This window comes from Pan paniscus, chromosome 18 (assembly GCF_029289425.2).
Source record: "Pan paniscus chromosome 18, NHGRI_mPanPan1-v2.0_pri, whole genome shotgun sequence".
Lineage (NCBI taxonomy): Eukaryota > Metazoa > Chordata > Mammalia > Primates > Hominidae > Pan > Pan paniscus.
Window position 1 is genome coordinate 3,908,570 of NC_073267.2, and position 27,290 is coordinate 3,935,859.

Genomic DNA, 27,290 nt, shown 5'->3' on the forward strand with positions numbered 1-27,290 from the left:
TGGAGGGAGAAACAACTTTATTTTCATCAGAAATTAGTAATGTTTATAAATTTGTTTATAGTAGTTTGTAAATTATTATCAGAAATAGTAATGTCTATAAACCACTTACTTTAAGAGACAATCAGGAACTATGATGAGGACAATAATAAAAGGAGAAATCTTACAAAAAATTAACCTGGATGTTGTGCTTGCTCTAAGGTTAAGTCACTTAGGGAAACAGATTCAGTATTATCCAATGGCTTAACCATCCTTCCTTCTATCTGTTCGCTTTTTGGTGGTGGCTGGGTTACAAAGAGCAGTGTCTTCTGCCCTGAAGGTAGCAGTATTATGGTGGGTGCCTAGAGGTCAATTATTGGTTTAGAAGAGATTCAGGCCCTTAACTTTTACATGTGCTTCCCAGGAAAGGAGACACTTTCTTTCTCAGCCCTGTGGGAGGACTATGTTAGCCCAGAAAGTGTTCTTGGACCACTGGGTGCCCATTCTCAGTGCTAGGAACAGGAAGACCCTGGTTTCCTGGTAGAATTTATGGATCCTACAGCTTTCTCTCCATCAAACTTTAAGTCACAGTAAGATAGGACTCTGGAGTCACAGGCACAGCCAGGAGAGGTCAGCGTCCTTATGCTGACTCCTGGTCCTAGACATGGGTCTTAAGATCCAGTAGTCAGTAGGTCTGTTGCAAAGTCAGGGACTGGCTAGATCTCTCCACAGCAGAAGAAAGCTCATACATGCTGACCTGAGGAACTTAATCTGACAGTTTACCGACACACTCATAACACATCTCTTCCTTCCTGTGATGAGAGTACTGCTTTCATGTGTACTGTCTGATGACGGGTGAGGGCAGAGTTCTTAGTGAAGCCTCTCTCACAGTGAGAACACCTGTAAGGCTTTTCACCAGTGTGGGTTTTTCGGTGGGCACTGAAGTGGGAGCTATTGTTGAAGATTTTCCCACACACTGCACACTTGTATGGGCTCTCCCCAGTGTGGATGCGCCGGTGAGCACTGAACTGGGAACTGTTGTTGAATCTCTTTCCACAGACAATGCACTGGTAAGGCTTTTCCCCGGTATGGGTCCTCTGGTGGACAATGAGGCTGGAACTCTGGTTGAAGCTTTTCCCACATTGCCCACACTGATAGGGCCTCTCCCCTGTGTGAGTTCGTAAGTGGGCAGTGAGGTTGGAGCGCTCACTAAAGCCCTTCCCGCACTCACTGCACTTGTGAGGCTTCTCGCCTGTGTGGATTCTTTGATGCCGAACAAGATAAGAACTTCGGCTAAAGGTTTTCCCACATTCGGGACATTGAGATACTTTTTCCAGTTCGAGCACTGGCTTGTGGGGAGAGTGCACACTCTGAGAGCAGTTTTTCCCACAGAGGATATGTGTACAGGCTTTGTCCCTGGCACAAAAACTCTGGTGACTCATCTTCTCCTGGGATGGGGTTTTCTCCTCACTCTCCCCTGGAGAATTTCTACATTGCCTTCTTGATGTTGGCTCACTCTCCAAGCCTTTTTGTAGCTCAGAGTGCCAATAAACTCTGGACTTTCTCTGTAAAGCCTTGTTTATTTCTACTTCCTCTGAATCATCCCATTTTAGATTTTCTTTTTTAATCTCGTTCTTGAACTCAAAACCTGAAAAAAAAAAAAACCACAGAAATACACTGGACTATAGAGAAGGAAAACAATGGAATGCAAAGTTATAACTATACTACGTAGAAGAAATATCTAATTGAAATTCTTCATGTGATTAAGTCTCCTGCTAATTAATAACTTTTTATATTTTCTCATTGTAATATTTTTGAGCTCCAAATTATTAAAGGAAAATTATGCCCTAAACTCCAACTTTTCTCCTATCTTTTTTTCGGATGTTCTGACACAATGACAAACTGAGGCAAGACATTAAGCGCTATATCATCTGCCAGTCTGTTTATAGGTGTACCCTCAATTCTTGAATGTTCTAACTTCTAGCAGCAGAATAACAAAAGGCAACCCTGGGCTTGGCCAGCTCAAACAGGAAGAAAGCAAGGTGCTAAGTACCCAGCCAGCATAGGCTCAGGCTGTGAAAGGCAAGGCCATGCTAGAGAAAAAGGGAGAAGATGGACCTGGTCTGGAGGCCTAACCAGCAGTCTGACAATGCATAGTGAAACTCCATGGGAAAAGATGACATGAACTTAGTTGAAAGAGGTTGGCAAATGCAAAATCAGGGCTGTAAAATGCAAGGGGAATAACCTTTAACTCCATGAAAACCAAAACTTGGATAGGGTCACACATCAAGATGATGATGATGCCAGGATCAGTGACAGCTCCTACTCAACTGCTAGGCTAATGGCCTCTAAAGTGGACTTTGCCATCCTTTGACCATCAGAGCCAAGGGAGTCTTACCAAGTCTGTTTGGGAACAGCACTGGCAGGTCTAGTTTCCTGACTTCCTGGTCAGGATTCCTGAAGTCCTTTTCATCCCCGTCTGCACCATCCACAGTGCCATCTTCTACCTCCGTGGGTTCCCCATTCTGGTGATTCAGCTCTCCAGCCTCAATATCACTTCCTTCTTGGCCAGGAACAGCATCGCTTGCCATAGGAGGTGCAGAGGCCCAGGAGCCTGAAAGAGCATTCATTTCCTCATAAAAGATACAAGGCTCAGGCACACGGCCTCTCCTCACTTTGCGGTAACTCAACTGTAGGCTTTTGAACTTGGTGCGACACTGTTCTGGGGTCCGCAGAAAACCCTGCTCCCAGAGTCCTTCCGCCATGGCCCTGTAGATCTGGCTGTTCTGCTGACAGGTCTGGAGTTTTCCATAAAATTGAGAACTACTAAGAATAGCCAGGAGCGTCTTGGTCTCTTCATAGCCCCAGGGCACACCTGTTGCTGGGGGACAAAGAATAGGTCAATTAGATCTGTCAGTTAGATCATGGAGGACTGTACATACTGCAGTGTGCAGTTTTGGCAGCTTAAAAAGTTACATCCTAGGCTGGACGCGGTGGCTCACACCTGTAATCCCAGCACTTTGGGAGGCCAAGGAGGGCAGATCATGAGGTCAAGAGATCGAGACCATCCTGGCCAACATGGTGAAACCCCGTCTCTACTAAAAATACAAAAAAAAAAAATAGCTGGGTGTGGTGCCGTGTGCCTGTAGTCCCAGCTACTCAGGAGGCTGAGGAAGAAGAATCACTTGAACCCAGGAGGCAGAGGTTGCAGTGAGCTGAGATTGTGCCACTGCACTCCAGCCTGATGACAGAGAGAGAATTCCATGCTCATGGGTAGGAAAAATCAATATCGTGAAAATGGCCATACTGCCCAAGGTAATTTATAGATTCAATGCCATCCCCATCAAGCTACCAATGACTTTCTTCACAGAATTGGAAAAAACTACTTTAAAGTTTATATGGAACCAAAAAAGAGCCCGCATTGCCAAGTCAATCCTAAGCCAAAAGAACAAAGCTGGAGGCATCACGCTACCTGACTTCAAACTATACTACAAGGCTACAGTAACCAAAACAGCATGGTACTGGTACAAAAACAGAGATACAGACCAATGGAACAGAACAGAGCCCTCAGAAATAATGCCGCATATCTACAACCATCTGATCTTTGACAAACCTGACAAAAACAAGCAATGGGGAAAGGATTCCCTATTTAGTAAATGGTGCTGGGAAACCTGGCTAGCCATATGGAGAAAGCTGAAACTGGATCCCTTCCTTACACCTTACACAAAAATTAATTCAAGAAGGATTAAAGACTTAAACGTTAGACCTAAAACCATAAAAACCCTAGAAGAAAACCTAGGGAATACCATTCAGGACATAGGCATGGGCAAGGACTTCATGTCTAAAACACCAAAAGCAATGGCAACAAAAGCCAAAATTGACAAATGGGATCTAATTAAACCAAAGAGCTTCTGCACAGCAAAAGAAACTACCATCAGAGTGAACAGACAACCTACAGAATGGGAGAAAATTTTTGCAATCTACTCATCTGGCAAAGGGCTAATATCCAGAATCTACAATGAACTCTAACAAATTTACAAGAAAAAAACAACCCCATCAAAAAGTGGGCAAAGGATATGAACAGACACTTCTCAAAAGAAGACATTTATGCAGCCAAAAGACACATGAAAAAATGCTCATCATCACTGGCCATCAGATAAATGCAAATCAAAACTACAATGAGATACCATCTCACACCAGTTAGAATGGCAATCATTAAAAAGTCAGGAAACAACAGGTGTTGGAGAGGATGTGGAGAAATAGGAACACTTTTACACTGTTGGTGGGACTGTAAACTAGTTCAACCATTGTGGAAGTCAGTGTGGCGATTCCTCAGGGATCTAGAACTAGAAATACCATTTGACCCAGCAATCCCATTACTGGGTGTATACCCTAAGGATTATAAATCATGCTGCTATAAAGACACATGCACACATATGTTTATTGCAGCACTATTCACAACAGCAAAGACTTGGAACCAAGCCAAATGTCCAACAATGATAGACTGGATTAAGAAAATGTGGCATGTATACACCATGGAATACTATGCAACCATAAAAAATGATGAGTTCATGTCCTTTGTAGGGACATGGATGAAGCTGGAAACCATCATTCTCAGCAAACTATTGCAAGGAAAAAAAACCAAATACCACATGTTGTCACTCATAGGTTGTAATTGAACAGTGAGAACACATGGACACAGGAAGGGGAACATCACACACGGAGGCCTGTTGTGGGGTGGGGAGAGAGGGGAGGGATAGCATTTGGAGATATACCTAATGTTAAATGACGAGTTCCTGGGTGCAGCACACCAACATGGCACATGTATACATATGTAACTAACCTGCACTTTGTGCACATGTACCTTAAAGCTTAAAGTATTAAAAAAAAAAAAAAAAGTTACATCCTGGTTTCTCAAACTGTGCCACAACTGGCTATTGTTATTTCTAGGAAGAAATCTCACTGTGGCTTTTTGTCTAAAACATGAAAACTTTTAGTATAATACAAAAGACATTCCCTCCACTGAGGAGGACTTGTAGGGTTATTTACTAAAGCTGCCTTTTTAATTTCTCTTTAATTATTCTCAATCCTACTCATTCCTCCTGAAGAGGTGGCTGGCAATAAGCGTAGTGGCTTGCCTGCCTTGACAGTTGTGGGACTTCCTGAGGGTGGCCACATAAGAGGACACAGTGAACAGGTGATACTCAAGGAAAGCAAAGATTTAGGGGACAGAGGAGCTGGTTGTAAGGATATATCTGCCTGTTCCCTCCCTGATACAGGAATACCTCCTCATCCGGCCCGTCTCTATCTGTTTATATCTCCTGTCATCCTTGTAGATAACAGGAAACTAAATGACAGCAGTTAACACACCAAGGTAAGAATAAGTAGTAAACATCTGAGAAGAGCAGTTCAGGATGGCTGGCTACTAAATAACCCTCACCACACACACCTGCTGCCCATCTGGGCCAGTTCATGAGGACCGATTTGACTAGAGCTGTCCCAGCAAGTACATTCCAACATCTGGTCATGATGCTCTGAAGGGCACCAGCCTCTTCTTGTCACCCCCTCTTCTCCACACTGAGCCACCATCACCTCATGCCCGGATCACTGCCATAGCCTATCTGGTCTTCTTGCTTCCACTCTGGACCTTCTACGGTCTACTTTCAACCCAACAGCCAGAGGGAGTCCCCTCCTTTGTTATTCAATTTAACTAACACTGAGTGCCTACAATGCCAGTTTCTGAGAAATATAAATATTACATGAACCCTGCCTTCAAGGAGGTCACAGTCCTATAGAAGTCTCTCCAGCAAAAAGAGACACAAATAAATGTTTACGTAGAGTTAAGTGCCAAATAAAGTGAAATACTCAAAGTGGTCCTTTTAAAACTATTACTCCTCTGCCCAGAACCGCACAAGGCTCCCCCATTTCACTCAGAAGAAAAAAGTCCTTCATGTAGGGCCTCATGATCCTATATTAGTACTTCTCAAATTATCTGTGAAGGACAGGAGTCTTGTGCTTATTTCTTTTGTAAAATACAATAAAAATGCAACCGAATAGTGCAGCAGTGTCAAATTGTTATAAAAGTTTCTAATTGCTCCCTCTCAGTCTCAGCTAGCAGCACTCATTTGATCTGGCTTTCTGAGCTCGTTTTCTCATTACTAATGGGTGTACTCTGTGCCAGTGAACTGGCATGCCCACCTCGCTCCAGCCCAAGTCATTGCGTCTGTCTTACACTCTTCCTCCATGTAGGATATGGCTGCATAGCTCATCCCTCCTCCTTCGGCAAGTCTTTTCAAATGTCATTTTCTCAGTGAGGGCGACCCTGAGGACCCAAACTGAAAACTGCAAACCAACCTCTGCCCTGGCACTCCCATCACGCTGCTCTGCTGCTGCTTCTCTCCCATTGCGCTTATCGCCCTCTAACATCTTCTGCCGCTTACTGATTATGCTTTGGTCTGTCTCTTCCCACAGGGCAGGAATCTTTATCTGTTTGTTCACTGTTGTATCCCTAACGACCTAGAACTAGGTCTGGGATACTGTAGGCACTAAATTAATATTTGTGGAAAGAATGACTTGTCCTCTCACATTCTGTCTCCACTCTTACCTCTAATTTTAAAGGATCCTGAATGGTTGACAAGAAACCAAAAGTGTGTGGGGATTACAAGCCCTCATTCAATAAGCCTAATGTTGTAGCAGTTAAAATTACAGGTACCATTACATGAAATATTCAGAATAGCTCAATCCACAGAGACAGAATGAAGACTGGTGTCTGCAAAGGGCTTGCAGGGGGAGGACGGGGAGAAACTGCTGGATGGTTGTGGGACCTTACTTTGGAGTGATGGAAAGGTTCTGGAACTGGACGTGGTGGTAATTATACAACACTCTGAAAGTGCTAGAGGCCAAAGAATTGTTCACTTTACAGTGGTTAATTTTATGTCATGTGAATTTCACCTAATAAGTTAAAAATCACAAGTACAAAAATATTTATATCTCACCTTATTGTATTATCCATATATACTTAGTAATACAAATCTCAATACAGAGCTTAAAAAGACACTATACTCTCCTGCAACTGGACAGAGATAAGGTGCAGAAGCCTGAAGAAGCAGCAAGAAATGGCACATGATGAAGCCAGGAAACCGGGAGTTCCTGGCAAAGGAGGGGAGGGATGGCAGGGGCAGAGCAGGGAAAAACCACACACCACTGGGGAGGGCAACATTGTAGAGTGAGGCGGGGCAGTGTCACAGGGCCTGTGTTCACAGCCTCGTGTAGTCCCTCCCACCCTGGGCTTAGCCAGGAGTACCCTGCATGTGAAGCAGCAGAGGAGACATCTAGGCCCAGTGAGCTGCAGTGTCTGTCTCTGAATCTGCATGGTCAGGGAGGCTGCTCTGAGGAGGAGGCATTTGGCCCAGATGGGACAGAACTGATTTGAAAAAGGCAAGAGAGCGGTCTGCTTGGCAGAACCTTCCCCAAGTGTCCTGAGATGCTGGGAAAGGGCCTGGTTCCTCCCGGAAGGCCTGGGCATAGTAGACTGTCCTGGTTGGGTGGTTTTATTTGTTAATCTCCTCTGCCACTGGAGAAACTCGGGAGCGACTACTGCTACCTGTGTGCATGAGCGCACGTTCAGCATGAACACATCTGTGCTCCTGGTGGCCACCTGTCTGGCTCCGGCTCTGGACTGCTTGTTCTGACTCTGTCTCACTATCACATTTTGCTTCTCCACCGCCTCACCCTTCACCTCCCATGTTCTTGACTGCCGGTCACACATGCTGCCCCTTTCTTTTGATCTCTGCCTGTGTCTCTCTTGCCTGCTCTGGTTCCCCATTTACTTCCTCCTTTCCCTCCACCCAACAGTCTCCCCACTCCCTCTGTCTCCCTCCCTCTCAAGTCCTTTCAGCCTCTCTGAACAACTGAACACATCCACCTTGACCTGGAGGGAAGATGGATCCTTACCCAGCGAGACATGTCTGTCCTTCCTCTGGGTGGCACCCCTGTAGAGGGCCCTTTTTGCAGGGCCTGGGCACATCCATTCTTGCTGACAGAGGGATACAGCTCTGTTGTCACACATGGCTGGTCCCTGTAACAACACTGGAGCTGCTGCTACCGATAAAATAGCACCACTCTAGCCTGGGGTGGGGGCAGAGACAGGATCACAGTTGTCAGATCAGGGGCAAGGCAAAGGCAGGGGAGCTCAGCTCCCAGTGGGACAGGTTCTGAGCCATGTGATGAGGTCAGAGTGGACAGAATCAAAATAACCCGAGAAGCCCCATGGACCACACAGAATCTTTCTCATGTCTCTGGAAATGAAGAGGGTTTTGGGGTGAGAGTGGGTACTCAGGAGACAGAAGGCATCAACCACAGCTCACCTGGGACCCAGCTGTCCAGACCACAGCACCTGTCTCCTGGTCGTGGAGACCTGTGTTTTGAGGCAGGTTCCTGGGAGCCTGAGGAGCAAGCCAGGCTGGGGGAAAAAACAGCCGCTATTAGAGGGCGGCTTCCACACAACAGCACAGAGCAGAAGCTCTCAAAGTGGGCTCCTGGGCCAGCCCCATCAGCAGCCCCTGGCAACCCATCAGAAATACAAATTCTGGGGCCCCACCTCAGATCTTCTGAATCAGAAATTCTGGAGGTGGGGCCTAGGACTCTGTTTTATCACTCTCCCACCTCCGAATGAGTCTGAGGCAAACTCAAGTTTGAGAACCACTGCCAGAGCTCACGGCCTCTGTGAGGTGAGAAGTTCCTTTCATGAGATTCCTCTTGGCATAAGAGCTTTAATTTTTTTTTTCATTTTAAAGAAAAATATACATGTCAGGGAAAAAAAGAGAATCGTAGTGGGCAAACAAAAATCTCTCCATAGCCCTGCCACCCAAAGATAACCAGAGTACTCTTTAAAATACCACAGTAACAGAAACCCTTTATATCTTTCAGACCAAGATAATACATTTTTTCTCAAGTCTCCAACTTCAAGAATTGTACAAATATGACTGTGACATCGCTTAAAAATATAGGAAAATTAAAAAAATTGTACAAATAAAATGAATCATGTCTATGACTTATTAATGGAACTTCAGTGGCAACTCAGAGGTATGTGACCCTTCGGGAGGTGACAACACTCCAGATCTGTGAGTGGCCCATGGGCCTGGGAAGCAGCAGGAGCCTAGCCTGGAAGGCAGCAAGTCCTGCTTCTCTTTACTTACAGCCCCCTGCTGTCCCAAAGCCTTGGAAATCACACACAGAGAACACAGGTGTTCCCAAGGATTAAAAGGAAGTAAATGCTAAGTGGCAAAGTTTATAAAGATGTTGACAAGAGTATTTACTTTGCTTAAAAAAAAACTAAAATCAGCTGGGCGCGGTGGCTCACGCCTGTAATCCCAGCACTTTGGGAGGCTGAGGCAGGCAGATCACCTGAGGTCAGGAGTGCCAGACCAGCCTGCCCAACATGGCGAAACCCTGTCTCTACTAAAAATACAAAAAATTAGCCGGGCGCGGTGGCAGGCGCCTGTAATCCCAGCTACTCAGGAGGCTGAGGCAAGAGAATCACTTGAACCCAGGAGGCAGAGGTTGCAGTGAGCCGAGATCATGCCGCTACACTCCAGCCTGGGCAACAAGAGTGAAACTCTATCTCAAAAAAAAAAACAAAAAAACCAAAACACTAAAATCTCTTAGACAATTTTCCAGTTTATCAACACAGGTTTGCCAACTTAAACATCATCAAGACACACTGTTTTTCAGGCTGGGTGTGGTGGCACATGCCTGTATTCCCAGCACTTTGGGAGGCTGAGGCAGGAGGACTGCTTGAACCTAGCAGTTTGAGGCAGCAGTGAACTATGATGCCACCACTGCACTCCAGCCTGGGCAATAGAGCAAGACCCTGTCTCTTAAAAAAAACTTACCTAGCAACCTGTAATGGCAGCTTTCAATTAAACAGAAAAGGCAGCAAGTATCTAGCCAAATTACTTTATGGAAAAAGACTTATAAAAATATAGACCCTTGGAATATCCATGCAATGGAATATTATTCAGCCATCAAAAGGAACAAAGTACTGATACATGCTCAAAACATGAAAAGTTAAAGAAGGCAGACACAAAACGTCACATAATACATGTGATTCAACTTATATGAAATGTCCAGAACAGGTAAATCCATGGAAACAGAATGGGGAGCAACTGTTTAATGGGTACAGGGTTTCCTTTTCGGGATGATAAAAATGTTTTGAAACTAGACAGAGGTGATGGCTGCATAACACTGTGAATGTAGTAAGCATAACTGAATTGTGCATTGAAATGGTTAATTTTATGTTATGTGACCTTCACCTCAATTAAAACAATTTTTTTTTTTTTTTTTGGTAGAGACAGGATCTTGTTATGTTGCCCAGGTTGGTCTCGAACTCCTAGGCTCAAGCTATCCTCCTGCTTCAGCCTCCCAAAGTGCTGAGGTTACAGGCATAAGCCATTGTACCCAGCCAAGATAATTTTTTTAGTTTAAAAAGTTTTCTAAGGCCGGGCGTGGTGGCTCACGCCTGTAATCGCAGCACTTTGGGAGGCCGAGGCAGGTGGATCACGAGGTCAGGAGATCGAGACCATCCTGGCTAACATGATGAAACGCCGTCTCTACTAAAAATACAAAAAATTAGCCGGGCATGGTGGCGGGTGCTTTAGTCCCAGCTACTCGGGAGGCTGAGGCAGGAGAATGGCGTGAACCTGGGAGGCAGAGCTTGCAGTAAGCCAAGATCGCACTACTGCACTCCAGCCTGGGCGACAGAGCAAGACTCCGTCTCAAAAAACAAAGAAACAAAAAAAGTTTTCTAAAAAAATTAAGACAAGTAAAAACAAAAAATAGAGCTCTGGAAGAAAAGCAAAAATAATAAAAATGTATTCTGGAAAAGATTAAGTTGGATGGGGAAGGGGATTTAATGTCTTCAAGTACATGAAAAACTGCTGTGCAGAAGGTGAAGGTAACCATGTTCACCTTTAATGACGCCTGATTCTTTAGTAACAGAACTGTAATAAAAAAGAATTATGCTAACACATAAAGAATCTCTGTTCCTACTTTAAGTGCTATTACCCTCAACTGAAATTTGTAATCTTGCTTTTGGATATGGAGATATATATATATATGTATTTATATATATATATTTATATATATTTATATATATTTTATATATATTTATATATATATATATACACATACATATATATATATTTTTTTCTTTGAGACAGCCCAGGCTGGAATACAGTGGTGCGATCTTGGCTGACTGCAACCTTCACCTCCTGGGTTCAAGCAGTTCTCCTGACTCAGCCTCCCGAGTAGCTGGGATTACCATGCCCAGCTAATTTTTTGTATTTTTAGTAGAAACGGGGTTTCACGATGTTAGCAAGACTGGTCTCGAACTCCTGACCTCAGGTGATCCACCTGTCTGGTCTTCCAAGGTGCTGGGATTACAGGCGTGAGCCACCACGCCCTGCCAGTTTTTGGATGTATTTCAAAGGCATTTAGTCTGGAACCCTTGGGTGGACTCAGTTCAGACGTTTGTTTCCAGTAAATGATTGTTCCTCACCTGCCTCAGGTGAGGACAGAGGCTTCTGCTTACCTTCTGACTGTTCCCCTGGTCTTTGGTGTGAGCTCTGTGATCCCTTAAAAGTCGGTTTCTCTGGCTGAACCTCCTGTTTCCATTGGGATCTCAGTGATTCTCTGGTTGCTCCCAAAGGGGCCATCTCCTCCTTGAGTACTTTCAAGTCCTTCTCAGAATCTAGAACCTGAGAACAGACCCCATTATCCATCACTACAAATTCCTGCCTAAGCTGGACTTTACAACTCCTAAGAGTGGCATTAAAAAATGTGTAACATAAGGAAGCAGAAGAGAAAAATCTAGGAGCCACTGTATTGCTGCTGTAATAAAATAAAAATTAATAGAATTAGGTCTTTGAGGGGCAGTAGCTTACGCCTGTAATCCCAGCAGTTTGGGAGGCCGAGGCAGGTGGATCACGTGAGGTCAGGAGTTCAAGACCAGCCTGGCAACAAGGTGAAAGAAACCCCGTCTCTACTAAAAATACAAACGTTAGCTGCGTGTAGTGGTGTGAATCTGTAACCCCAGCTATTTGGGAGGCTGAGGCAGGAGAATCACTTGAACCCAGGAGGCGGAGGTTGCAGTGATCCAAGATCACGCCACTGCACTCCAGCGTGGACAACACAGCAAGATTCTGTCTCAAAAACAAAAAAAAACTCTTTGAAGTGGTTAAGATTATTTATATGACAGCACCTAGCATAGAGCTTGACACACCAGAACTGTTAAAAACTGAAATATATTTGTTAGAAGAGAGAATGTCAGTTTTCACTTTAGCAAACCCCCATGACTTCAGCACTAGGCCATTTCCTCTGCCCCCCAAATCCAGTATCAGTTCTGTCTTCAAAAGAGACCTCGCATTGGTCCTCTCTCTTCACCTCATGGCTCCATCAGGGTCCAGGACACTATCTGCTGTCTGCATCCTCTCTACTGCTGGACCCTCCAATCCATTCTCTCTACATGGAATCCAGTGTGATCTTTTTAAAATCTAGAGTCCTGTCCCTCCGTAGTAACAACACTCTTCAGTGGCTTCCCACTGCACACAGAATAAAATCCAAACTCCTCTTCGCAGCCTAAAAGGCCCAGCATCATTCTGCCCGGCCTCCTCCCTTTCTCTCACAGCACTCTTCCCCAGTCTCTGAGTTCCAGCCACAAGCCCTCCCTTCTTCCTCTCAAACCTGCCCAGTCTTTTCCCACCTTAGGCTCTTGGTATGTGCTGTGCCCTCTGTCTGGAGTACTCTCCTCCCAGCTCTTGGGACAAATGGTTCCTTCTCCTCCTTCAGTGTCACCTCAGAGAGGCCCTACCTCACAGCCTATCTCCCAACACTCCAGTTATCACATCACTCTGCTCATTTCCTTCCAAGCACTCATCTCAAACGATCTTTATGGTTTACTTTTGATTTATGATTGTCTGTTTCCCCCATGGACTGTGGGCTCCAGCAGGCCAGGGGCCGTGCCTGTCCTGTTCACTGTAAAATCCTCAATATCAACGGTCACTGAAAATCAACTTTTGTCTTTCAGAGCCATCTTCATTCTTTAAGTCCCATGCTTATAACAAACACCCTTAAAGGGAATGAAGAGAGGTACTGAGAGGCAAGTGGGGTCCTGAGAAATTACATCAACCTCTATTCCTACTACCCACCTCCACTTCTTGCTCTCTCCTTCACTTTCATGATAGGTAATATGGTTTGGCTGTGTCCCCACCCAAATCTCATCTTCAATTGTAGTTCCCATAATCCCCATGTGTCATGGGAGGGACCCGGTGGACCTAATTGAATCATGGGGGCAGTTTCCTCCATGCTACTCTAGTGATAGTAAGTTCTCATGGCTTCCCCCTTCACTCAGTTCTCATTCTTCTCTTTCCTGCTGCCATGTGAAGAAGGACATGTTTGCTTCCCCTTCCGCCATGATTCTAAGTTTCCTGAGGCCTCCACAGCCATGCAGAACTGTGAGTCAATTAAACCTCTTCTCTTTATAAATTATCCAGTCTCGGGTATGTCCTTATAGCAGTGTGAGAATGGACTAATAAATTAGGTTTCAAATAGGTGTTTAACCTATACACTCCTGCACTGTTTTCTTTTATATTAAGAGTGTGGGCCGGGCACAATGGTTCACACCTGTATTCCCAACACTTTGGGAGGCTGAGGTGGGTGGACTGCCTGAGCTCAGAAGGTCAAGACCAGCCTGAGCAACATGGCAAAACCTCATCTGTAATAAAAAACAAAAATTAGTTGGGCATGGTGGCGTGCACCTGTAGTCCCAGCTACTTGGGGGGCTGAGGCAAGAGGATCGCTTGAATCCAGGAGGCTGAGACTGCAGTGAGCCACATTCATGCCACTGCACTCCAGCCTAAGTGACAGACCAAGACCCTGTCAAAAAATAAATAAATAAAATAAACATAAGTGTGATTCCGACATGGTTAAGGATAAGAAGAGGAGAGACCATCAAACAGAGTGATGGAAGGGGAACTGGGCTAGGATGACTCTTGGCATACTGGGATTCCCACTCTATTTATAATAGTTCAGTTCTCCAAGCTCTACCTTTATACAAGTGCTACTGCACCTCTCCATTCAATCTTACTTATGAATAAAAGTCCCAATCCCACAGATTTCAGACTAATTTCCTCAACTTCTTCCCTGATGCATCACCATCAAGCTGCTCTTCCCCTCTCTAAATTAAGTCAAAAGTACTAACTCTTCAATCCTACCAAATTTCATCTACATCCCCCTTCACCCGTTCCTCTTCCCACAGCCCGTGCACATCCCTGCCTCCTCACTGGGAAACACAAGCATATCTGCTGCCTAGGTCCTTCCCATTCCAGCCATGCAGACTCTGGCACCCAGCGAGCTGCTTCCTGCTCTGATCACAGACCCACTCAGGCTGACCAACGTTCCTCTGACCTGTGCCCTCCATTACTCTAGGCCTCTCCCAGACTTACCCAATTTCAGTTGCCTTCCTCCTACCAACTCTTCCACAACCGAAGCTGGTGTGTTACTTTTCCTCTTCCTGTGCCTTTCCCACCTCCCTGCTCCAAGAAAATATAAGCTGGTTACACCGATCAGATCTCAGACCTAGTCCTGACCGTAAAAGGATATTTTATGAATCCATCAGTGTCCCAAATTGAACACTTAATCCCGGCAGCAAGAACCAGAGCAAGGCCTGGCTCTAATATAATTTTGTTGAGTGTACAACACATGTCACTCTGCCCTCAAAGAAGCTCCTAGCATGAAACTAGATTTTTATTCACTAGCATCTCTAGTTTTCCTTCATCCCCTGAGTGAAGGAGAGTTGTCCCTTCCCTGGCCTTGTTTTCGAGAATTTTTCGGAGTGTTTTTACCACTTTAATTAGGGACTTCAAATATTATTAAATATATGAATGTCTAGCAGCTGTATCCACAGATGAGAAATTCTTCCCGTATTATAAGGGCATAGGACCAACCCAAGATAGCCAAGACCTTCTGTGGGCAGCAGAGGGCTACTGTGTGTTTCTCAACCAAGCACCTCTCCAGTAACTGGATTCCCCGACAACTTCATAACCAAAACCACAAAGTTCCGACTTCCTTTTCTCACCTGTTGTCCAGGAGCTCTCTGTACATCCTCAACCAGAGCCACAGCTTCCTCGCCATTTTCTGGATGCTGCTCCCTCACCCAGGTCTGGATCTCCTCTGGCAAGATAGTCAGAAACTGCTCCAAAACCAGCAGCTCCAGGATTTCCTCTTTCGAGTGGGTCTTCGGCCTCAGCCACTGACAACAGAGTTCCCAGAGTTTGCTAAAAGCTTCATGTGGGCCAGTTACCTCCTGGTAGCAAAACTGCCTGAAGCGCTGACGGGAGGCCTCGGAGTCAGGGCTGTTACCCTGGAGGGCTGATTTCTGGCCCTGTGTGGGATCCTTGTTTGAGGATGGGTGTGCCTCGGTACTCTTCACTGCAGCCATCATTTGCTTCAACGAACTGGCTTACTCTGGTTGCCACTTCTACCCTGGAGATCAGAGTCCATCTTTCCCACATCACTGGGAAGCCATGTTCTCCTGCAAGGAATGTCTTTCTGTAATCTGTGGGACATGAGAGTGTCAGACATGTGTAGAGACTCACAGCGGAAAAAAAGGGCTCAACTTTGAAGGATGTCTGAAGAGGATGGAAAAAGACAATATAAACCTATCAAACATTCCTTCACTCTGGTTCTTGTGATTTACTTTCTATCCCTTTCCTTTACTCCCTCCACAAATCTACACAAAGGATCCAAAACACTAGAAATAGATCTAGACCATCCTGGCTAACTGCCTTTGCAAAAACCATTAACAGTGAGAAGATTATGACACTAAAAGACATAGGATCTAACCAACTCCATCTTGCTTTTAACCTCCAAACTGCCGTTGGTCATTCCTGGGTGTGGGCCAAGCTAGCTTTGGGAGAAATTTAGTTTATAGTTTGAATGATAATAACCCTTCCCAAAACTAAACTGCCTTTGTAAAACTAATTAAAGACCACTAGGTTAGGAGAATGAGAGGGGCCTGAATTCTGCTAAGATGTAGGCATAATGAAATGATTATCCAGAGGTCACAAGATTTGTAACTTCCCCAATTAAATAACATCACGATTGTAGAACCTAAGATTGGCCTTTTGAGATGCCTTTTCAGGCCTCTGCTTTCTGACAACCAGATGGCTCCACCTAGACCAGGGACTCCTCTGTGGCTCCCACCCAAAATCGCACTCAGCACACAAAAACCGTTTTCCACAGCCCTATGAATGCATCCCCAACCAGTCAGCATTCCCTGTTCCCTACCCAACTGCATGCCAAAGCCCTAGCCTCTGAATTTCTGGGGAGGCTGACTTGAGTAATAAAACTTTAGTCTCCCATTTAGCCGGTTCTGTGCGTATTAAACTCTTTCTCTATTGCAGTTCCCCTGTCTTGACAAACTGGCTTTATCTAGGCAGTGGGCAAGATGAACCCACTGGGCAGTTACAGTACCAAAAAATATAGTTTTCTCCCAGCCAAGATTCTGTGTCTGCTGACGAGTTACTCAAACTGTTCCTGACGATGTAGTTCACCTGTTGCTTCCCTTCTTCCCTCACACACCTAGGTCTTTTTCCTGTCCTTCCCTATCCTCAAGAAGCCTGAATTCATGTTCCCAATTGCTACCCTCTCCTCGGGGGAGAACTAGTGTGTGTGTGCTTCTTGATTAACTTCTTCATCACTATTACTCCACACACACACAATGTGGATAAGTGACTGTTCGGGTTTGCTGTATGTTTTTATTTTCCAGCATTCCTTTCCCACTTCTAGTAGCAGCATCTTCTTCCTTTGTGAAAAAGTCCCCCTCGACCGGGCACGGTGGCTCACGCTTGCAATCCCAGCACTTTGAGAGGCCAAGGCGGGCGGATCACGAGGTCAGGAAATCTAGACCATCCTGGCTAAAAAGATGAAACTCCGTCTCTACTAAAAATACAAAAAAATTAGCTGGGCATGGTGGCACGCACCTGTAGTCGCAGCTACTCGGGAGGCTGAGGCAGGAGAATCGCTTGAACCCGGGAGGCGGAGGTTGCAGTGAGCTGTGATCACGCCATTGCACTCCAGCCTGGGCAACAAGAGCGAGACTGTCTCAAAAAAAGAAAAAGTCCCTCTCATTGGTTCTGGTGGGGATATTAATTACAATACCCACTTCCCCAGAAGTGGGCATATGACACACAGCTAGGCCTATCAAAATTCTTTTCTCAGATTTTACATGAGAGGTAGGGAAAGCTCTTCATTTTCTGGGAATTGGTAAATGGGCAAATGTAAGACCAGAGTTGTCTGCAACTATGTCCCACTCTCTGCTCCACTCTTCCATCACAGGAGTGAACCTGTTCACAAGAGGACAATATACTCAAGTCTTGACAACATGTTTGGATCTCCAAGGCCAGTTTATGTAAGGCAATATATTTTTTTAAGAGTTAATTTTAAAAATAGTTTTATATAATTTAAAATTAAACAATAACTTTTTAAAATAATTTTATTTCTTTTTTTATCTTCAGAGATGGAGTCTCACTCTGTTGCCCAGGCTGGTCTCAAACTCCTGAACTCAAGCAATCCTCCCACCTCAACCTCCCAAAGTGTTAGGATTACAAGTATAAGCCACCATGCCCGACCTTAAAAATAATTTTAAATAGAAACTAACTTTTGTATTTTTTGTAGAGGTGGAATTTCACTATGTTGCCCAGGCTGGTCTCAAACTCCTGTGCTCAAGTGATCCTCCCACCTTGGCCTCCCAAAGTGCTGGGATTACAGGTGTGAGCCACTGCACCCGCGAAGGCAGTCTTTTTTAATGAGTTTGTGTTGGTTTTTAACTACTTAAAACACAGATTAAAGCAGATCGTAATTTACATTTTCTACAGGGGCTGATACACCCTCACCATGTGGTATTAAAATGGATCCAGCATGCACAACAAGATGAATATACTCAGGACTACTGAGCTGTACACTTAAAAATGGTTATGATGGTAAATGTTTTTTTAAAAATTAAAGAAATTTTTTTATATTTTAAAAATGGATTTGGGTTCCCTTTTCTCAAGGAACTTGAACTGCCTTCACTTAAATTCTCTTTACATTTCAGTGCTTCTAGAGATAGAGAAATCAAGGGCATTATGATTGTTAGCACTGCTTTTTAGCCAAAAAGAAACTGAGAGCGATGAAGTATCTTGCCTAAAGCATCACACAGCACAGCTCCTAGGCAGCAAGGCCAGGACTAGAACCTGCACCCCTTGCCTTCATTATGTTCATCCTGTGCCTTACCTGGCTGAAGAATAATTTAATAAAAGCTCTTCTAACTTCATGCAGAAGGCGGAACCTGCACCCTTCTTGACCCCTTTTGACCCCTTACCTCCCACTCATCGTTAAATTTTAAAATGCTGTTCTCTGAAAATTTTACTTCACTCTAGCGATGGCCCAAACACTCGGAAAAAAATGCAGCATGAGGATGGGGAACCAGGTTGATAGGTTTTTCACTTAGTTAACTGTTTATTGAGTACTCAGAACGCACTCGGTGCCAGGGCTAGGCACTGTGGATGAGTAGGGAGTGGGCGAGACAGGGACGAGATGAGCAGGGTCAAGGCCAGGGGGTCCCGGGGCGCCGGCGCTCAGGCTCGGGGTGATCCGCGCGGTGGGAGCGGGGCACGGTGATCGCGGCGCGTCTGGGGACGCCCGGCCTGAGGGAGGCTGCCTGTCCCAAGGAGACGCCCATCGGGGTCGGACCCAAACGCCTCGGAGAAGACTCCCAGCGGGGAGGGGCTCCTCGGCCGTCGCAGGGCCCAGCCGCTAATCCCGCCGGCCGCAAGGAAGCGGAGAACTCACCGGATACCAGCACTCGCGACTCCACAAACTCTCTCAGCCTCCGGGCCGGAAGTCAGCGGCGCGATTCGCTCCGCCCATTACGCTCGCCCCTGCGCAGGCCCGCAAGCCGAGTTGCCGGACTGCAGCTCCCGGGATGCACTGCGACAGACTCCCGGGATGCGTATTGACAGACGCAGTAACCAATAGACGGTAGAGAATGCCCTTGGCAGGAGGCGGGCCCTCTCAGTAGTTGTCCTCAGCAGCTAGTGGGCGTCTCCGCAGCGAGTGGCATCGACCCCGCCCCCAGCCCGTGCTCGCCGGTGTCGGGTCCTAAGTCCCTCGGTCTTGGGTTCCCGGAGAGGTGAGTCGGCTGCAGGTGGGTGCGGGTCGCCGGGCTGCTCGGGGTACTGGTGTCGCAGTCGCCAGTCCGAGCTCACACCGGGCGTGGAGTTCAGCTGCGCATCGGGTTGCGGCAGCTTCGCCAGGCCTGGGGCTGGCTGGGCCGCGGGGCCGCCCTGGAGGCCGGAGCCACTGGGCCTGCGGCGCCTCGGCAGCGAGCAGCCTCTTTGCTCGCGTGCAGGAGGCTGTTCGCTACCTCACACCCCCGGCTGGCGCTCTGGCCTCGCTTAGCTCTACCGTTTAGCACCCGGCGACATGCACCCGGTCGGTTTCCGCCAGGATGCGGGAGAGTTGGGGCAAGCTACCTGTGACAGCTTGAACTTTTCCTAGGGATTCCGCTCCACCCGCCGGTTAGAACGTATTGCTCATTAAACCCGAGACCTGTGTGCTTGCTACTGAAATAAAAGAAGTATTTTTTCCCCAGAGTCCTTTTAGGACGTTATGACTTTTCTCCTTTGCAAGACTGCAAAAAACTGACAAGAAGACAAAACTCTTCCCACTCCCAGGGACCACGTTGTCTTGAGTTTGGCTAGTAAAGGCTAGCAAGTGAGGCCTTGTCTCTGCATCCCGTTCCCCCTAACATCCTCAGAGAACCTTCGTTTCTAGAATCTTTCTAGTATTCAGAGACTTCTCCAGGGTCATGATCCCAAAGGCTTAACCCGTTTACAAGGAGAGAGTTGTCTCCTGACACCCAAAATGGCAGCTAAAATGGAGATAACTTTAAGCTCCAACACTGAAGCTTCCTCCAAGCAAGAGAGACACATAATAACCAAACTAGAAGAGAAACGGGGGCCTACTCTGCAAAAAAACTGCCCAGATCCTGAGCTCTGCCGCCAGAGCTTCAGACGCTTTTGTTATCAAGAGGTGTCTGGACCCCAAGAGGCGCTCTCCCAGCTCCGACAGCTCTGCCGTCAGTGGTTGCAACCCGAGCTGCACACCAAGGAGCAGATTTTGGAGCTTCTGGTGATGGAGCAGTTCCTGACCATCCTGCCCCCGGAGATCCAGGCTCGGGTCAGGCATCGATGTCCAATGAGCAGCAAGGAGATTGTGACCCTCGTGGAAGATTTTCACAGAGCATCCAAGAAACCAAAGCAGTGGGTAAGGAGGGTCCTCTCCCATCATCCTGGGGATTTCTTTTTCTTTCTTTTTTTTTTTTTTCTTTTCTTTTTTTGAGACGGAGTCTTGCTCTTTCGTCCAGGCCCGAGTGCAGTGGCGCTATCTCGGCTCACTGCAAGCTCCGCCTCCCGGGTTCACGCCATTCTCCTGCCTCAGCCTCCCGAGTAGCTGGGACTACAGGCGCCCGCCACCGCGCCCGGCTAATTTTTTGTATTTTTAGTAGAGACAGGGTTTCACCGTGTTAGCCAGGATGGTCTCGATCTCCTGACCTCGTGATCCGCCCGCCTCGGCCTCCCAAAGTGCTGGGACTACAGGTGTGAGCCACAGTGCCCGGCCAATTTCTTTTTCATCTAGGTAATGTTTGGTATCTGGATCTCTCCTATTTAAGGACTGAGTCTCAGAAGTGGACTGGATGGCTTCAGAAGTTGCTTCCAGCCTCTATCTGGGAACCTATCCTGAGTTATTAACAGGTTTTTAGAAAATCCAACTACTGATACCCAGTGAGGCAACAGAGGACCAAGGTTCTTACCATTCCTTTATGCACCTTGTGTCACCAGAAGTAATTGTAAGGTTCTTGAATCCCTTCTGTCAGCTCTTCCCCCACCCAACTTAGTTTTCCTACAAGCAGAATTCTTAGCAGATAGGGTCACCCTGTTGGGTAGCAGTTGGACTTTGGGGAACTTCATTTCATTGGAAGTTCTAGCTTATTGTCTTTCCAGTGTTTAGCTTATAGTATTTTTTTTTTTTTTTTTTGAGATGGAGTCTTGCTGTGTTTCCCAGGCTGGAGTGCAGTGGTGCCATTTCAGCCCACTGCAACCTCTGCACCCCAGGTTCAAGCGATTCTCAGGTCTCAGCCTCCTGAGTAGCTGGGTTTACAGGTGCCTGCCACCACGCCCAGCTAATTTTTGTATTTTTTAGTAGAGAGGGGGTTTCACTATGTTGGCCAGGCTAGTCTCGAACTCCTGACCTCAAGTGATCCTCCCGCCTTGGCCTCTCAAAGTGCTGGGATTACAGGCGTGAGCCACTACGCCTGGCCTAGCTTTTTGTCTTTGATTTTTTTTTTTTTTTTTTTTGAGACTGGGTCTCACTGTGTTGCTGAGGCTGGAGGGCAGTGGCACGATCTCAGCTCGCTGCAACCTCCATGTCCAGCTTAAGTGTTCCTCACACCTCAGCCTCTCAAGTAGCTGGGACTGCAGGTACATGCCACCATGCGTGGCTAATTTTTGTACTTTTGTAGAGACAGGGTTTCTCCACATTGCCCAGGCTGGTCTTGAACTCTTCTTGGGCCCAGGCGATCCGCCCGTCTTGACCTCCCAAAGTGCTGGGATTATAGGAGTGAACCACACAATGCCTGACTAGCTTATTGTCTTTGGATCAGGAAGTTACAGTTCAACTGGCCAGCGTTGCCATTGCTTGCCACTCCCCGCCCCGAAGTCAGACCCCAGTCAGGGCCTAGGCAAGAAGCAAACGGCAGGTACTTCGGAAAATAGAACTTGTTAGGGAATGAAGGTGGGGTAGTCCTCTTAGACCCCTGCTACTACTGGGATCTCCTTGCCAGGAAAGCCTTTGGCAGAACAAAGTATTAGGTAAGAAGGATTTTTAACAGCCCCTCACCATACTGCTTCCTGTTCCTACAGGGCCTATTTCCAGCAGAAGTAGGTGGGGGTGGTGTGTAGAGTAGGCATCTGATGGCCCAGTGTCGTGACCGACCCTGATATTTGTGCCAGCAACTACCCTGATGACTTTGACTCTGGCCCTTGAGAAAGGCCCAAGCTTTAGGGGAAGCCACTCGGCTGACTTGTAGCATCCTCATTCCTGTCATTCTTCACGTCCTTCCCTTTACTTCCTTTGAGGGTTTCAGTGGTTTCTATGAAAGTTGACCTCTAGATGGTTATCAGCAATTCCCAAGGTAAACGGGTCATTATACAACAGTGAGAGATCAACCTTCCCTCAGTCCTGATGGATGGAATTAATGGATGGGGCTTGTTCCTAGGTGGCCGTTTGTATGCAGGGGCAAAAGGTGCTCTTGGAGAAAACTGGATCTCAGCTTGGAGAACAGGAACTGCCAGACTTTCAACCGCAGACTCCTAGGAGAGATCTCAGGGAGAGCTCTCCAGCAGAGCCTTCCCAGGCAGGAGCTTATGACCGGCTGAGCCCCCATCATTGGGAGAAATCCCCACTCCTCCAAGAACCAACCCCCAAATTGGCTGGGACAGGTAAACACTCTGCCTTTTCTCTCCCTCTCATCAGCCCTTTATCTCCATCAATGTATCTCATGGTTCTGCAAAGGCATAGACCACATGTGTGTGTTTTTTTAAATGTTATATATAATAGTAGATGATTATTCACTAAACAAATTTCACTAATTAGGATGGTGGTGATACTACAAGTAAGTATGTTTTTATCATTTTCTGTTAATGAAAATTTAAGAATCCAGTGCATGACAGGGTTGTACCTACTTTTCTGTCCGTTTCAGAACTTCTTATAGAAAAGACAGATCCAAATATGGCCACAGATGAACTTCCATGCAAGCTATGGCTGAGTTTCATTGCTTAAGATGCTTCTCTGTTTAGAGGGGCCTGGTAGAAAAAAAAAACCCACCCTATATCGTATATCTTTGTCCTCCTCTGTGATGTTGCTTGTACTTTAGATCCTCAAATCTATTTCCCTTTCTCTGGTGTGATACTTGTGTAACTGCTGGCCTTGTTCTACACAGTCCTGTGATCTCTAAGCCTGAATGACAGTGACATTTTGGCCAAGCCTGGTGATGTGAATACAAGATACAGTGAGCACGTTAGGGAGGAGGGTTACAAGAAGACAAAAATCCTCCGTTTCTTAATATTTGCTACATCCAATGAGGTACTTCGTGTTTTAGTCTGTTCAGGCTGCTAATATAAAATGCTAGAGACTAGGTAGTTTATAAACAACAGGAGTTTATTTCTCACAGTTCTAGAGGCTAGGAAGTCTGAGTTCAAGGTGCCAGTATGGTTGGGTTCCAGTGAGGCCCCTCTTCCAGGTCACAGACTGCCTACTTCTCAGTCCTCATGTGGCAGAAGGGGAAGACAGGCTCCCGTGGGGCTCTTTCATGAAGGCACTAATCCCATTCCAGTGAGGGCAGCACCCTCATGACCTAATCACCTCCCAAAGGCCCCATGTCCTAACACTATTACCTTGGGAGTTAGAATTTCATATGAATTTGGAGGAACATAAACATTTAGCCCCTGGCAACCACAGTCTACTTTTTGTCTCTAGATTTGCTTATTCTGAACATTTTATACAAATGGAATGATACAGGCCGGGCACAGTGGCTCACGCCTGTAATCCCAGCACTTTGGGAGGCCGAGGCAGGCGGATCACTTAGGCTCAGGAGTTCGAGACCAGCCTGGGCAACATGGCGAAATCCTGTCTCTACAAAAAATGCAAAAATTAGCGGGGCATGGTGCTGCACACCTGTAATCCCAGCTGCTTGGGGGAGCTGAGGCAGGAGGATCACTTCAACCTGGGAGGTCGAGGCTGCAGTGAACTGAGATCGTGCCACTGCACTCCAGCCTATGTGACGAAGTAAGACCCTGTCTCAAAAATAAATAAATAAATAAATTGAATCACACAATATGTGGTCTTTTGTGTGCGGCTTCTTTCACTGAGCATGTTTTCAAGTTTTATCCATGCTGTAGCATCAATCAGTGCTTCATTCCTTTTCTGTGGCTGAATAATAGGCATTGTACGGATATATTACATGTTGGTTTTCTGTTCATGTTGGTTCATCTGTTCATAGATTTTTGGGTTGTTTCTACTTTTTGGTTATTATGAATAATGCTGCTATAAATGTGTGTTTTTGTGTAGACATGTTTTCATTTCTCTTGAGTATATACCTAGGAGTGGAATTACCATATGCTAGGTCATGTGGTAATTCCATGTTTAACTTATGAGGAACTACCAGACTGTTTTCCAAAGCAGCTGCACCATTTTACATCCCCACCAATACTGTGTGAGGGTTCTGATTTCTCCACATTCTTGCTAGCACTTGTTATTGTCTTATACCCATCCTATTTGGTGATAAATTTTGATTTGAGGTTTTGATTTACATTTCCCTAGTGACTAATGGTCATCTTTTCATGTGCTTATTATCCAATTACATATCTTGTGTGGAAAAATGTCTGTTCAGATCCTTTGCTCATTTTTAAATTAGGTTATTTGTCTTTATTTTTTATAAGAGTCCTTTATGTATTCTAGATACTAGACCCTTATGTGTAATTTGCAAATCTTTTCTCTCATTCTGTGGGTTGTCTCACTTTCTTGACAGTGTCCTTTGATGCACACGTTTTTCATTTTGCTGCAGTCTAATTTATCTATTTTTTTCTTTCTTTATGCTTTGGTGTCATGTGTAAAATACAACTGCCTAATCCAAGGGCACAAATATGTACAGCTATGGTTTCTTCAAAGAGACATAGGTTTAGCTCTTACTTTCAGCTATTTGGTCCATTTTAAGTTAATTTTTTCCCCATACATAAAGAAACAAGTCAATTTTTATATAGGATTTGAGGTAGGGGTCTGTCAGTCTGATCAGGGGTCTGTCTTAATCTGATCAGGCTGTTACAACAAATTGCCTTAGACTAGGTAATTTATAAACAACAGAAATTTGTTGCTCATAGTTCCTGGATGCTGGGAAGTTCAAGATCAAGGTGGCAGCAGATTTGGTGTCTGGCGAGGGCCCATTCCTCATAAATGGTGCCTGCTATGAGTCCCCACATGGTAGTCTCTTGGGTTTCTTTTATAAGGACACTAATCCCATTTATGAGGACCCCACCCTCATAACCTAATCACCTCCCAGATGCCCCACCTCCCAAGACCACTGCACTGGGGACTGTCAATATATGTGTGTCAGGGGACGGGGGGATAAACATTCAGACCATAGCAGGGTCCAACTTCATTCTCTTGTATGTGGAAATCCAGTAGTCCTAGAATCCTTTATGAAAAAGACTATTCTTTTCCCATTGAATTGTTTTGTCAAAAAGCAATTGACCCTGATTGTATAGGCTGATTATTTACATTTGAATTTAAATGAATTAAAATTAAATAAAATTTAAAATTAAGTTCCTTAGTCACAGTAGTCACATTTCAAGTACCCAGTAGCCACATAGTCACATGTGGCTAGTGGCTGCCATATTGAACAACATGCATGCGCCTGTGCATGCACGTGTGCACACACACATTTTCCACATCACAAGGGATCCTTCTCCAGATCCTGTGATTTCCCATAGGCCGTTCCAGCTCATCTCCATCCAGACTGTCAATCCTTCTGTAATTAGGATACATGGCTAAGCCCATATTCCAGTTTCTGAACTCATATACTGTCAAATTTGTAATGAAAGAAAACATCAGTCTCTGAACTTACCATCTTTTGAAGAGAAGGTGGTTGTCAATTAGTGTTTACTAAGTGAGGGGTATTTGTTGAAATAGCTCAGGCATTGGACTACAGCAGTAAAATTTACAATGTTGAGATTTCACCTCTCTTCCTTCTTTCATTCATTAGATACCCAATTCTGATGGGTTTGCTTTTCCCTGTTCTTCATTTCCTAAACCTTTCCCTAAAGGGAGAAAGGAAGAAGGAGGATGGAGAACTTGGTTCCTAAATCTAATATAAATCACAGTCACCCCAGAAGCCTGCTAACTGTGCAGATTATCAGGCCCAACCCCCAGAGATTCTGACCCAGCAGCTTTGGGGGAAGGGTGAAGAGCCTGCTTGTTTAACAAGTGCCCCAGATGAGTCTAATGCAAGTTGCCAATGGAGGGCCACTCTTTGAGAAACCTCTCAGAGTATTTCATAACTCTTGCTGAAGTTATTTCTTCCAAGTGCAGAAAATGAAGCATTTTCTTTCTAATTATAGAGGCCCCCAGAATGAGAAGTGACAACAAGGAAAATCCACAACAGGAAGGGGCTAAAGGAGGAAAGCCATGTGCAGTGTCAGCTGGCAGATCCAAAGGGAATGGTCTGCAGAATCCTGAACCAAGAGGGGCAAATATGAGTGAACCTCGGTTGTCACGGAGGCAGGTCAGCCCCCCAAATGCTCAAAAGCCATTTGCTCACTACCCGAGACATTGCAGGGTGGAATACATCAGCAGCCCCCTAAAAAGCCACCCACTGAGAGAGCTAAAGAAAAGCAAAGGAGGTAAACGGAGTCTGAGCAACCGTTTGCAACATCTTGGTCACCAGCCCACCCGCTCAGCAAAGAAACCCTACAAATGTGATGACTGTGGGAAAAGCTTCACGTGGAATTCAGAGCTGAAGAGACATAAGAGAGTCCACACAGGAGAGAGACCCTACACGTGCGGAGAGTGTGGAAACTGCTTTGGGCGGCAGTCAACCCTGAAGCTGCACCAGAGGATCCACACTGGAGAGAAGCCATACCAGTGTGGCCAGTGTGGGAAAAGCTTTCGCCAGAGCTCAAACCTTCACCAGCATCACAGGCTTCACCATGGGGACTAAAAGGAGCACTCCATGCTTTAGATTCACATGGAAGGTGTTTGTGTTTCTCCTCCCTCTTACTTGCATGTAAATCACAAAGACTGTGTGACTTACAAGGAAAGCACGAGGCCCTTGAGGAATGATGATGCACATTCTGCTGTAAGGAGGCCCAGAAAAGGCCAACCAGGGCCCGACCGTGCATGATGACAGGGTGAAGAGGTGGCAGGTCTGGGCACTGGGGCAAAGAGAACTTAAGTCTCTGCAGAGAGCAAGGAGTAACTACTGAGAGAGAATCAGGACAATCCTGCAGGTGGCCCGCTTATTGTTAAATCGTCCCTCTGTTGCTTTATCCTCTAAAATATGTTAAGGGATAAATTCTATATATATAGTTATGCATTTGCTGTCATACCAGACAATTTTTTATCATGCGCACACTTCTTTAATAAAGATGAGTGATCTACCAGAA

General features: G+C 45.8%; 2 protein-coding genes across 14 annotated transcripts; one reads left to right on the forward strand and one right to left on the reverse strand.

Moving 5' to 3' along the window:
• Positions 1 to 19,012, reverse strand: ZSCAN32 (zinc finger and SCAN domain containing 32). 12 transcript variants are annotated; one of them, XM_063598302.1, is made up of 8 exons: positions 18,865 to 18,884; positions 17,016 to 17,113; positions 15,110 to 15,589; positions 11,567 to 11,732; positions 8,343 to 8,437; positions 7,930 to 8,053; positions 2,375 to 2,857; positions 1 to 1,624 (listed from the first exon to the last, which is right to left on the reverse strand). In XM_063598302.1, the coding sequence occupies exons 3-8, from the start codon at positions 15,473 to 15,475 to the stop codon at positions 768 to 770; spliced, it is 2,091 nt and encodes a 696-aa protein (XP_063454372.1). In that variant the 5' UTR covers positions 15,476 to 15,589; positions 17,016 to 17,113; positions 18,865 to 18,884; the 3' UTR covers positions 1 to 767. The 12 variants fall into 12 exon arrangements, with proteins under 12 accessions (XP_063454372.1, XP_063454371.1, XP_063454374.1 ...); XM_063598301.1 differs by lacking the exon at positions 17,016 to 17,113 and having other exon boundaries at positions 18,865 to 19,012; XM_063598304.1 differs by lacking the exons at positions 7,930 to 8,053; positions 8,343 to 8,437 and having other exon boundaries at positions 18,865 to 18,913.
• On the forward strand, positions 19,012 to 27,290 carry ZNF174 (zinc finger protein 174). 2 transcript variants are annotated; one of them, XM_008968029.4, is made up of 3 exons: positions 19,012 to 20,340; positions 22,352 to 22,574; positions 22,835 to 23,965. In XM_008968029.4, the coding sequence occupies exons 1-3, from the start codon at positions 19,939 to 19,941 to the stop codon at positions 22,912 to 22,914; spliced, it is 705 nt and encodes a 234-aa protein (XP_008966277.1). In that variant the 5' UTR covers positions 19,012 to 19,938; the 3' UTR covers positions 22,915 to 23,965. The 2 variants fall into 2 exon arrangements, with proteins under 2 accessions (XP_008966277.1, XP_003815193.2); XM_003815145.5 differs by lacking the exon at positions 22,835 to 23,965 and adding an exon at positions 26,247 to 27,290 and having other exon boundaries at positions 19,033 to 20,340.